General features: G+C 49.5%; 3 protein-coding genes across 3 annotated transcripts; 2 read left to right on the plus strand and 1 right to left on the minus strand.

Annotated features, from left to right (window-relative positions):
• The first annotated feature begins 348 nt into the window (after positions 1-348).
• On the plus strand, positions 349-3,010 carry CNH03060 (myo-inositol transporter, putative). Its single transcript, XM_024657722.1, has 9 exons — positions 349-745; positions 806-874; positions 931-1,148; positions 1,202-1,366; positions 1,421-1,506; positions 1,556-2,040; positions 2,100-2,136; positions 2,190-2,522; positions 2,595-3,010. The coding sequence occupies exons 1-9, from the start codon at positions 611-613 to the stop codon at positions 2,837-2,839; spliced, it is 1,773 nt and encodes a 590-aa protein (XP_024513392.1). The 5' UTR covers positions 349-610; the 3' UTR covers positions 2,840-3,010.
• Positions 3,011-3,577: 567 nt separating this feature from the next.
• On the plus strand, positions 3,578-5,168 carry CNH03050 (hypothetical protein). Its single transcript, XM_024657721.1, has 5 exons — positions 3,578-3,913; positions 3,980-4,143; positions 4,229-4,347; positions 4,408-4,717; positions 4,791-5,168. The coding sequence occupies exons 2-4, from the start codon at positions 4,139-4,141 to the stop codon at positions 4,611-4,613; spliced, it is 330 nt and encodes a 109-aa protein (XP_024513391.1). The 5' UTR covers positions 3,578-3,913; positions 3,980-4,138; the 3' UTR covers positions 4,614-4,717; positions 4,791-5,168.
• Positions 5,169-8,395: 3,227 nt separating this feature from the next.
• Positions 8,396-10,396, minus strand: CNH03030 (hypothetical protein; the record flags this gene model as incomplete). The annotated part of the gene is made up of 1 exon (XM_572473.1): positions 8,396-10,396. One exon carries the CDS (start codon positions 10,394-10,396, stop codon positions 8,531-8,533), a length of 1,866 nt encoding a protein of 621 aa, XP_572473.1. The 3' UTR covers positions 8,396-8,530.
• Between the last annotated feature and the right edge of the window lie 394 nt (positions 10,397-10,790).

Below are 10,790 nucleotides of genomic sequence, written 5' to 3' on the forward strand. Positions count from 1 at the left end.
AATATCAAACAAAGTATTGACATCAACTGGGCGCACCCAGGTTGTCACCAGATCCTCACAGTCAAAGGGGCCCTTCGGGGAACGACGTCACTACCATATCTCGGTCCCTTTTTACCTTCCAGAACAGCCGCAAAACAAGCCGCAAAACAGCCGGACCGAAGACATAGACTTTGAATTGTTCGTCCCCGGGTTCGTGGGCGTCCAAAAGATATGCACCATCTCGGTCCTTTTTTTTATCTTCAGAACAGAGCAAAAACAAGCTGCCAAGCGAGCCGCAAAACAATCCGCAAAGCAGCCGACTGAAGACATAAACTTTTGAACCGTTCGTCCGCCGGGTTCGCGGGGCTCGCAAAAAATATGGGCCATATTGATGGACAACCGTTGCGTCATCAGTGCAATCGACCAGCAACGTCCAAGATTAATTACTGAAGATCGTCTTGTTATCTTCGGCCAGACGGTGTCATCAGGGTAAGATTCTGGTCAAGAATAGTATATAACTCAGGAAGAAAGAAGCACGGAACGTTTCTGCATGCTAAAGAACAACTATTCGCCTCCCAGTTAACAACATTCAACTTTCGATCAATTAACTATTCAACTAGCATAAACGTTTATGAGTGCAACTCACATTGAGGATCGTGATAATAGCTTTCTGGAAAACAAGGCTATTGATCACACTGAGGAAGTTGAAAATGTTAAAGGCTCTCAAGAACCGTCTAATCTCTCTGGCTTTGGTGGTCATTTGATAGTGAGTTTATATTTATATTTTACATGACTGTGTAAAACAGGTGTTAACACCTGTTCCTAGGATGAAAATCTTGTGCGTGTAGAAGGTGAAGATAAAGTAACATGGTATCTTTGCTTTTTAGTTGCTGCCGTATGTGCATCATCCCGTATTTTTAGTATAAAGTGGCATTAATTGATTCCTAATAGTCGGCAATCGCTGGCTTCCTATTCGGCTATGACACTGGTGTCGTTGGTGTCGCATTGCCTTTGGTGGGAACCGACCTCGGTGGCAGCGCACTCAACTCTTCACAGCAAGAAATTATCACTGCAGGTACCACCATCGGGGCTATCTTTGGTTCTGCTATCCTTGGTGGATGGGGTGATCGCCTTGGACGAAAGATGGCAATCTTGATTTCTGACGTCTTGTAAGTTATCTTTTCGACAGTGTTGTACACTCCCACTTACCTTCTTTATAAAGCTTTACCCTCGGTGCCGTGATCATTGCATGCAGTTACTCTGTCCCGCAAATCATTGTCGGTCGAATTGTCCTTGGTGTTGGAGTCGGTGGCGCATCTGTCATTGCTCCTCTTTTCATCGCTGAGACAGCGCCTACCGCTGTGCGTGGTCGATGTATTGGTATCAAGTGAGCTTTATAGGTATTATATATGGGTGGACTTCAGCTGACGCTGGAGCATAGTGCCTTCTTTATTCCCTTCGGTCAGGTGGTCGCCGACGCAATCGGTGCAGGTGTACAGAACCTGCATAATGGGTGGCGATTACTTTGTAAATATGCATCATACACCTATTTACTGGTCCGCTAACGCATCACCAGTTGCTTTGGGCGTTGTCCCTTCCGTTCTTCAACTGCTTCTCTTCCACTATCTTCCTGAGTCACCACGAATCCTTATCCTCAGGGGGGATACCGACGGTGCTCGTACCGTCTTCCAGCATATCTACCCTACTGCTACTCCTGAAATGATCGACTACAAGTTCCGCGTCGCTCAAGAGTACGTCACTGCCACAACCGCGCTTCAGTCTGATACCACTTTCTGGGAAAGAGTGAAGAAAGTATGGAAGACTGGATCTTACCGGCGATCTATCACTTGTGTCAGTGTTATTCAAGCCGCCTGTCAACTCTCTGGTTTCAACACCCTTCTCTATTATGCAGGCACTCTCTTCGGTCTCCTTGGTCTGTCTAATCCAGCCTTGGGTGGTCTTATCCCTGCCAGTACCAACGCCGTTTTTGTATTAATTGGAATGTCTCTTGTTGACAAAGTCGGAAGACGAGGGTTAATGTTATTTGGTGTGCCAATAATGGTATATTTTTTTCATCTACTCTGATGCGTGTTTTCTATGACTAACTCACATCCCTTCAGCTTCTTGGTCTTGTGTGGAACATCGTTGCTTTCTATTGTGAGTGGTACTATTTCGATTGACCTACCATCATCTCTAACCGTCATGCGAAGACATGTGCAAGCCGACAGGCGGATTCCTCGACACTTCTTACTCCTATGACACGACAAACGTCAGTGTTGTTATTGGTGGTATCGTCTTGTTCGTCCTCGGTTACGGTCTCAGCTACAGTCATATCGCTTGGTACCAGGCTGAATATTTGGCCCTCGAAGTACGGTCCATGGGTTGTGGTGTCGCCACCACTGCCAATTGGATTGCCAACCTCGTTGTCTCCGTCTCCTATCTTTCGGAGCTCGAAACTATGACACCCTCTGGTACCTACGGTTTCTATCTCGGTCTCAGTGTGATCGGCTTTGTGTTCGTCGTGTTCTGCTTCCCAGAAGCCAGTAAGTACTCTTAATATGCTAGCTTTTATCTTTTTTGGCCGAATACTGATGGCCTCACCTTCCCATCGATAGAAGAACTGTCCATCGACGAGACGTCCATTTTATTTGAGAACGACTGGGGAGTTAAGCGATCTATTCAGATGCGCAAAGAGCGACGTGAGACTCAAAAACGATTCCATGATGCCGAACTCGCCGAAGCTGCCACAGCTCACATTGAAGCTCGTCAGCAAAAGTCGACTTCGGTCAGTCCTGCCGAGCTCTCCAAATTTATGGCGGGTTTGAAGGGTGGCAAAAGAAAACCTTCTGTCTCGGTTTAAGCCGCAGCTTGAGGACGTCCAGTGTGACAAGTGAACGTGGGGTCTTGATATGTGCTAGTGTTTTGGCTCTCAAAATGTTCCTAACTGAAGTTCTTGTATTTACATATATATGATCTGTATGCGTGTGATAGATATATATTGAATCTTCTTCTATGATATGCATCAGCAGTTTACGTACGAGCAAGTGTGGGGCTTGGATAAAGTGGTCCTATTGCGTATGTTTGAGACAATAATCATGCTTGGGCATCGGTACCATTCGATAGCTATGCAACGTAGGAGTGTGTACATACCAACGTATGGAGTAACATGAGATGTACGTAGACGTTTCCCGTATATGGAGCGGAAGGAACAAAGTGTTGGAAGTGGAGGGTATCCGCCCTACGCACCCCTAAATTCGGCGATAGCCCGGCGTGCCTGTCTTTCTCTTTTGTTCTTCGTACCTTTCTATTCTCTTGTTCTTCGGCATTATTGCCCATATTCCTTATTGTTCTTCGGCACGATGTACGCTCAGAGCTCTTGTACTGCCTAATATATATATCAAGATCCCTACATCATACATCATGCATCATTACTTCTTTTCTTGATCATACGATCGGATTCGCTCTCATTTACAAAGATGGAGACACTGATAACGATGATATGTTACGTAAGGTTTTATAAGAAGGAGCCCTCGGCTGGAGCCGAAAGTCACCGAGGCCAGGAGATGGATATCTTCCCATCAAATTATTTATCATACCACTTCCCGTTGAGAATCTTACTTTCATACGCCCATCTTATTTACACACAGACACGTACAATGGCACCATTCACTCTCAACTTAGGTATCATCTCTACTGGTGGCATCTCCACTACCTTCGCCCACGACCTTGTCGTCGACCCGGCCTGCCATAACATTAAGAATGTCAACCACCCAAGATCGCCGCTGTCGGCTCCTGCTCCGTCTATTCCGCTCAATCGCTCCTTGACAAGCTCAATGAAAGCTGCGAGGGGAAATCATGGGCTTGGGGAGTGAGGAATGGTGTTCCCGGTAGTGCCAAACCGAGGGGCACTTACGAGGAAATATACAACGATCCTGTACGCAATCTGGGATCATCTTAAATGCTATGATAAGGCGTATTGACGTACTGCTCTCACAAGTAGGATGCTACAGCCGTCTACGTAGGCACCCCACATGTCCTCCACCACCGTAACGCAAAAGGCGTTCTGTTGGCTGGTACACACGTCCTCGAGAAGCCTGCTTATTTCGAAGTCGAAGCGTTGGACGAGTTGATCAAGATTGCTAAGGAAAACAAAATCTTTATGGAGTGAGTCATTTGTTTGTCTCCTTCTCCTTTTACTCTCTTCCATCTTTTCCTTTGTAAGCATGTATGCTGATGAGCAACTTCGCAGAACTGTGTGGACTCGATTCCAACCCACCGCCTACGCCGTTGAAGAAGTCATCAAGTCCGGTATTCTCGGTAAACCCAAGCGTTTTTTTGCCGATTTCTCCATGGGCTGGGACATAGGCGGTACGCTTTCTTATCGCTGTCTAACAATCCATAATCATTACTAATTTGATACCATATCAGTTTCGGCCGACACCAGCCAAATGGTCAACCCAGCTCTCGGCGCTGGCTCGCTCCTTGATATGTCTGCCTACCCCTCTGTCTGGGCCATGCTCCTCCTCCACCGCCACCCTCTCAACCCCGATAAAGACCCCAAGGCGTTCGTCACCCATCAAACTGTTTACCCGCGCACTGGAGTGGACATCAACTGGAGGTGGTTGGTGGAATAGAAGGGGCTTATGCCAAGGAATGCCGATGACGGACTCGGATAATGGGGGACAGAAGGATTCGGCGGCGGCTTTGCAGTGTGAGGAAGGGGATTTGGTTATCACCTGTACGTCCCCTCATTCTCCCCCTTTTCCCTCGCGCTAACTTTTCTTTCCCTCGCCCCCTTTCTTCCTATGTAGACCCCCTTTACCAACCGGAGACATTCTACTCCACCCTCGTCCCTCCCGCTTCCCGGTACTATCACCTCTTCCACCACTCATCATCACCCTCTCCACGACGGGAACAATGGGATGTCATACAAAGCAGATGAGGTTGCGAGGTGTATTAGGGATGGGAAGATTGAGAGTGAGAGGATGCCATGGGAGGAGAGCAGGGTGGGGCAGGGGTGGGTTGATAAGGTGAGGAAGGAAGGGCCGAGCGAGACTGCCAAGTTGGTGAGGACTGCTGGACAATAGAGTAGGAAGCGGCAAGTGACAAGTGACGAAGGTCCTTGTGAGATATATCAAAAGCAGAAGGCGAAAACGAATATGCAGACATCAATGTTTACTGCCCCATCATCTAGGCTGTATATATGTTGTGACTTCCAGCTTTCAAATCATTGATTGCTTCGGCTTGATAAATCGATTAACAAAGAATGGCTTGTAACTTGTCTCGGAAACAAGTCTGACTTGTAACTTGAATCCAATCTTTTTTTCTACCTTCTCCTGCGCCTAATCAACATTTACAACAAGGCAGGCAAGACATGAAGTTACAAAAAGAAGATAAACAAAAGAAGGAAGGATAACTACGAAGTAATAATGTGATGGCGCAAAACGAATAACGAGTTACGTCGTATTACCATCTCGACTCCTTGTCGCCGCGTCTTTCTACAGTACGTACGTACAATGTAGCACGCATGGAGGCGATATGTATGACTACTATTCAGCTATGATGTGAGGCCGTATCCATGCGAGACCACAATTCGGAACACGCCTTCTCTGGCTCTTCCCTTTGTCACTGTACACACTCTCCAGAATTCAGTATCCATCGTGGGGAATATGGCAACAGCCAGCGGCTGCTCTCGTGGACTGATCTGCTTGCCATTAAACATCTATAACTGTAATTGTATCTACTCTTAGGATCGTCTTGGACATGTGATTGTATGGCATACAAGTAACATATCTTTACAAGATGATGCCTATTCCAACTCCCAATATATACAACAGAAACCATATATACAACAGAAACCATATATACAACAGAAACCATATATACAACAGAAACCAATATGTACAACAAAAACCGCTATCCCCTCCTCTTTGTCCACCCACTCAACAGCCGAAGCTGTCCCTTCATCCCCGGGCCAACAAGACGCCCATCTGGTCCCGAGTGACCAGCTTCACCCGCACCCCGAGCATCGTTAGGCGGTCCTTAAAGGCCGCCAACGTAAGCTCGCCCGACTCTGGGTCGATATCTTCAAGGTCGATATCGACAGGGTCGGGCTTGTTGACTATTGGGGGGGGATCGTGGCGGAGATCGTCAAGGATAAGACCTGCCTTATTGGAGCCGAAGGACGTGTCAAACGACGAGTCCAACTGTCCAGAGGAGTCACTGTCGACGGAGGAGGGAGCCCTAGAGCATCTGGCACCTACAGTCGATTCGTAAGCGTAGCTTCAACGTGGAAGATTAAAAGGTGCATACGGTCATTGGAGAGGAGGGAGGCCATGATGGACGTCTTCATGTGGAACATTTCCTTAGGAGCGGATAGCCTCTCCAGGCCTCTCCTGAACTCTTGCGGTGCAGTGGACGTTCGACTGTCAAACGCCTCAGCACGACGAGAAGAGGAGCCTCCGCCTGCACCCCTACCGCCAGGACGAGACCCTCCACCAAGACGCGACCCTCCGCCACGTGAGTTATCGCCTCCAGGGCCAGAGTTTCCGCCGTGCGAGCCATCATTATCCTTGCCAGGTGGCTTGTCGTCCCCTGGCTTGTCCTCTTCATCTTTCTCTTCATCATACAAATCCGCCAATGTGCGCTTGTTCCTCTTGGTCGAACGACGACTGTGTCGCCTGCGCCCAACTTCTAATCCTTTCAATCTCATGTCGGTGGCTGAATCAGCGGTCGCATCAACAGGAACATGATGAGCAAAAGGGAGGGGCAGGTCGTTGAGGAAGCGTTGCGTTGGAAGTGCCGCTGCATGAGCGAGGAACAAGAGAATGGTCGCATCGAGGTGATACCTTGCCTCTTTATTCAAAGTGGCGTTGGCACGGTCGCTGATCAGACAATTGGGAGGCGACGACCAAAAGTCTTGCAGCTCTGCGAGTTCCTCGACAGAGTAATCATCTGGCAGATATCCAAAATGTCGTCTGGATTTCTCCAAAAACTCGCTATCTGCCTCTAGGGCAAGTACGGGAATGTCTGGGGTCGAGTCTCGAGAGAGATACACAACCCGATAAAAGTATTCGTTGACTATAGAGAGACCGAAAATACAACCCGAGATGGCGTAGCCTAATATGACATACCACATAGTCTGAAACACGCCTTCCTGGCAGAGGTATCTGAGAGATTTCTCGTCGTTCTGTCTTTTAGCCTCGCCGGTAAGAAAAGTCGCTAGTTTCATCCACTTCAATTCGATGACCGCATAAAGCGTTCGTTTCCAGCCCGATGAGCAGCTGAGATCTTTGACAACACCGATAAGAGAGGCATCAGGAGTAGTGGCACCATCCTTTTTTGATTTGGAGGTGTCTTGCGATTGAGAGGGCTATGTTGAACGCGTAATAAGCATTGTGTCACCTTTTGCACAAGCCATGACTCACGACTCCCAGGACTTTCCCCGTCCGGCGTCTGTACACATCCACCAGATCTAGCTTGGCCCACTCTTTGTCATGTCTGTCGTAGAAGGTCGATTTCAAATTTGATTGATGAAAGAATTTGGTAGCCCTCGTCATGTGGTTGTAGTTCTCTTGGATGAACCGATCAAGATAGCGACGAAAAACACTGTCATCGAACATCTGCTCGTCATCGATCACCCCGTCCCTGTACTCATTGGCCCAGGGTTGGCCCAGATAGTCGCCTTGGCATGTCTCATCGTAGGAGCGGATAGTGAGGTATTCGGAGGCTTCATAAGGTTCGCTGAGGTCGAAGGGGACGAGAGAGAGAGGATATGGTCGGTCTTTGTTTTTGGGGTGGCCGCCGTATGCAATGGGATCGTCACGAGGGGATTTCGGATGTTCAGGGAGTGTCTGATATGATGAAGGGAGCGAGGATAAGGGTGAGTCGGAAGCAGAAGGGGGGGATAATGAAGTCAGGTGCGAGTCTGCAGTAAGTTGAGCTGGTGCCGCAGCTCGTGTCGACGCGCATTCTCGTTCCTGTGTATCGGGCGAGGTCATTGTGGAAGTGGAGGGTGGAGAAAAAGTGAGAGAGTAATAGAGGATTGAATGGACAAAACGATGAGGACTGGGAAGAGAAGGCGGGAAGGAAGATAAGAAGTTGAATTATCGATTGTAGATTGATTCGTTCCGCGCAACGTGTTGGACCGGTGGTGACGAACAGTGAGACGTAATACGTAATCCTCGACATCCTCAACATCACCGCCGGCCACCTCGCTCCTCCGTCGGTCCGTCCTCTCTAGTCCTCCCCTTCCAAATAACCATACTTACGTAAGTAATTGTTCACGCACCCATCTCGATTCTCGATGTCTCGACTGGGCCTGCCATGGTGCTTTCTGCTTTCGTGTTTCTCATCTTTATTCTCCATCGGCTCATATCATATATTGGTGCAACAACAGCAAGCGGCCTTAGGGGGTTAGGGGGTTATAGAGGTTGCATTTTTTCGTTGTTTAATTTATTGGGTTGTCGTGTGTGTTACCCGAATGAAAGAAACTACTTAAATAAACAACTTATTAAAGAAAAGAAAAAAAAATAATCCAACCTCCTCTTCCTCACAAGACCAGCGTCCTCGCCCTTGCCTTTACTAGCTCGACACCAATCCGTTTCTCCATTTTCTCGAACCCCCCCACCGGCATCGCCTCCCTCCACTCCTTCCATTCGTCTGCTGTGCTCCTGCTCATCAGGCCACCAGTGGAAAGGATGATCGGTTTAAAGACCCCACCAGTGACTTTCGGAGCGTTCTTCGAGACGACCTGACCCACCTTGTCGAGCCAGTTCACGCACCGGTCCAAGCAGAAGTCGGCTAGCTTGCCGTTGGGGGCGCAGGGTGTGACGGTGCTTCTCGCGTCTCGGTCTCCGAGGGAGTATACCTTCAGGTCGTAGTCAGTGAAGGCCAACGCGCTGGAACCTCTGACCCGAAGGTCGTTTCTCCTTTGTCCCGACAGCGTGTGGGGCTCAATCTCAACCGTGGCACCTTGGATTTGTTTGAGGTGTTGATAGATGACGCGGTTGATGGCATTGTGCCGGCGCTGGGTCCAGGGGTTGCGGGCGCGGCAAAGCTCGTCGTGACCCAAAGGTGAGTCCGACCCACAGAAGCGACAGACAGGTATCGAGGAGCCGACCAGGGTGCGGTCGTGGAGACCCGAGGCAATCTCGACGTTGGAAAGGCGCAGGGGCTGAAGGTAAGGGATGACTGATAACCAACTTCGGCCGAGTCTGGAGGCATTCTCGGTGAGTCGCTTGCGTTCGGTGTCGCCGAGATTACGTAGAATGGCTTCCTGTTGCGATTCCCAGAGTTCTGCGCATCGAGTTCGTTGGGGGACCGGAGTTGGAGGTTCCTCAGGCGAAGAAAGGAGACCTAGGTTATCGAGGAGAGTGTCGGAGGCCTCGGCTGCCGAGCGGTAAGCAAGGGGGGCTACATCTTTGAAGGAAAGTAGACCTAGTCCGCCCAGTCGCGCTGGTAGCTTCGTCAACGATCTCCCTAGAGTCTCCTCTTCCACTGTATCCTCTCGCTGCCTCATCCTCATCCTTTTCACCTCCTCCCACAGCATCGTGTCCAGTCTTTCCCATAGATCTACAAGGTCGTCGGAGCGTAGGCTTCTCTGTAGGTGTCGTAGATTTTGCTGGATGCAGAACCGTAATAGAAGGAGCGCGTGTTGATGTGGAAGATCCTTGAGCTTGCCCACCTTTGCCATTTCCTTCCGAATCCTGCCTTCCAGAAACTCCGCCCGCTTCTCCTTACCACCTACCATCGTCCCTAGCATCTTGAAGCCCTCCTGCCTGATCTCATCGAAGCTGATTAACTTGCATTTCTTTTCGTTGAGCTTGATGATGTGCTGCTTGTCGGCGAGGAATTGGGTAGTTTTGCTGAGGACTTGCGAGTCGTTTGAGAAGAGGTAGATGTCATCGAGATAAGCGAGCGCTTGCGTAGACGGACCTAGCGATTGACTGAGGGCGTGCAAGGTTGGTCGGAGGGTGATTGAGAAGAAGAGAGGGCCAAAGGGGTCACCCTGTCGAACACCTTGAGAGGATTGAAGGATTTTGTCGCCACACACAAGGTCGGACGAGTCGCCATAGGCCCATTTGCAAGTCCTCCAAAGCGTCGGCGCATGGGTCTTGACCGCAGCTGCCATCTCGGCCCTATCTACACGGTTGAAAGCGTTAGAAGCATCGAGCGAGGCTAAAAAGGAGAACTCAGCGCCGGCAGAACCCTCCAAGACTCTCTCTGTCAGCCTCACGATCGGCTCTACACCACCGATTGACTTGACCCCGAGCTGGAACGGGAGGAGGAAGTCGGGTTGGAAATGCGAGATGATGAGAGCTTTCGCACATAGCCGATAGATAAGTTCACCAACAGCGATAGGTCGGATAGAGCCATCGTCCTTCTTCAAGGGGATGAGACGAGAAGTGCGGAGCATAGAGCGACCAGGGGCGGTGTTGTTGGCGATGGCGGCGCAGAGGAGTTGGAGAAACTGCTTGACCGGCTCCCTCTTGGGGGTTATAGAGGTTGCATTTTTTCGTTGTTTAATTTATTGGGTTGTCGTGTGTGTTACCCGAATGAAAGAAACTACTTAAATAAACAACTTTTTAAAGAAAAGAAAAAATAATCCAACCTCCTCTTCCTCATAAGACCAGCGTCCTCGCCCTTGCCTTTACTAACTCGACACCAATCCGTTTCTCCATTTTCTCGAACCCCCCCACCGGCATCGCCTCCCTCCACTCCTTCCATTCGTCTGCTGTGCTCCTGCTCATCAGGCCACCAGTGGAAAGGATGATCGGTTTAAAGACCCCACCGGTGACTTTCGGAGCGTT

This window comes from Cryptococcus neoformans (genome assembly GCF_000091045.1).
Source record: "Cryptococcus neoformans var. neoformans JEC21 chromosome 8 sequence".
Classification (NCBI taxonomy): domain Eukaryota; kingdom Fungi; phylum Basidiomycota; class Tremellomycetes; order Tremellales; family Cryptococcaceae; genus Cryptococcus; species Cryptococcus deneoformans.

Excerpts from the sequence above, each read along its gene's own strand:
- CNH03050 (XM_024657721.1), top strand. Across the intron at positions 4,348-4,407 it reads CATGGGCTGGGACATAGGCG|TTTCGGCCGACACCAGCCAA; the intron begins GTACGCTTTCTT and ends ATACCATATCAG.
- CNH03060 (XM_024657722.1), top strand. The coding sequence starts at position 611 with ATGAGTGCAACTCACATTGAGGATCGTGATAATAGCTTTCTGGAAAAC. Across the intron at positions 1,149-1,201 it reads ATCTTGATTTCTGACGTCTT|CTTTACCCTCGGTGCCGTGA; the intron begins GTAAGTTATCTT and ends TTCTTTATAAAG. Across the intron at positions 2,041-2,099 it reads TATTTGGTGTGCCAATAATG|CTTCTTGGTCTTGTGTGGAA; the intron begins GTATATTTTTTT and ends ACATCCCTTCAG.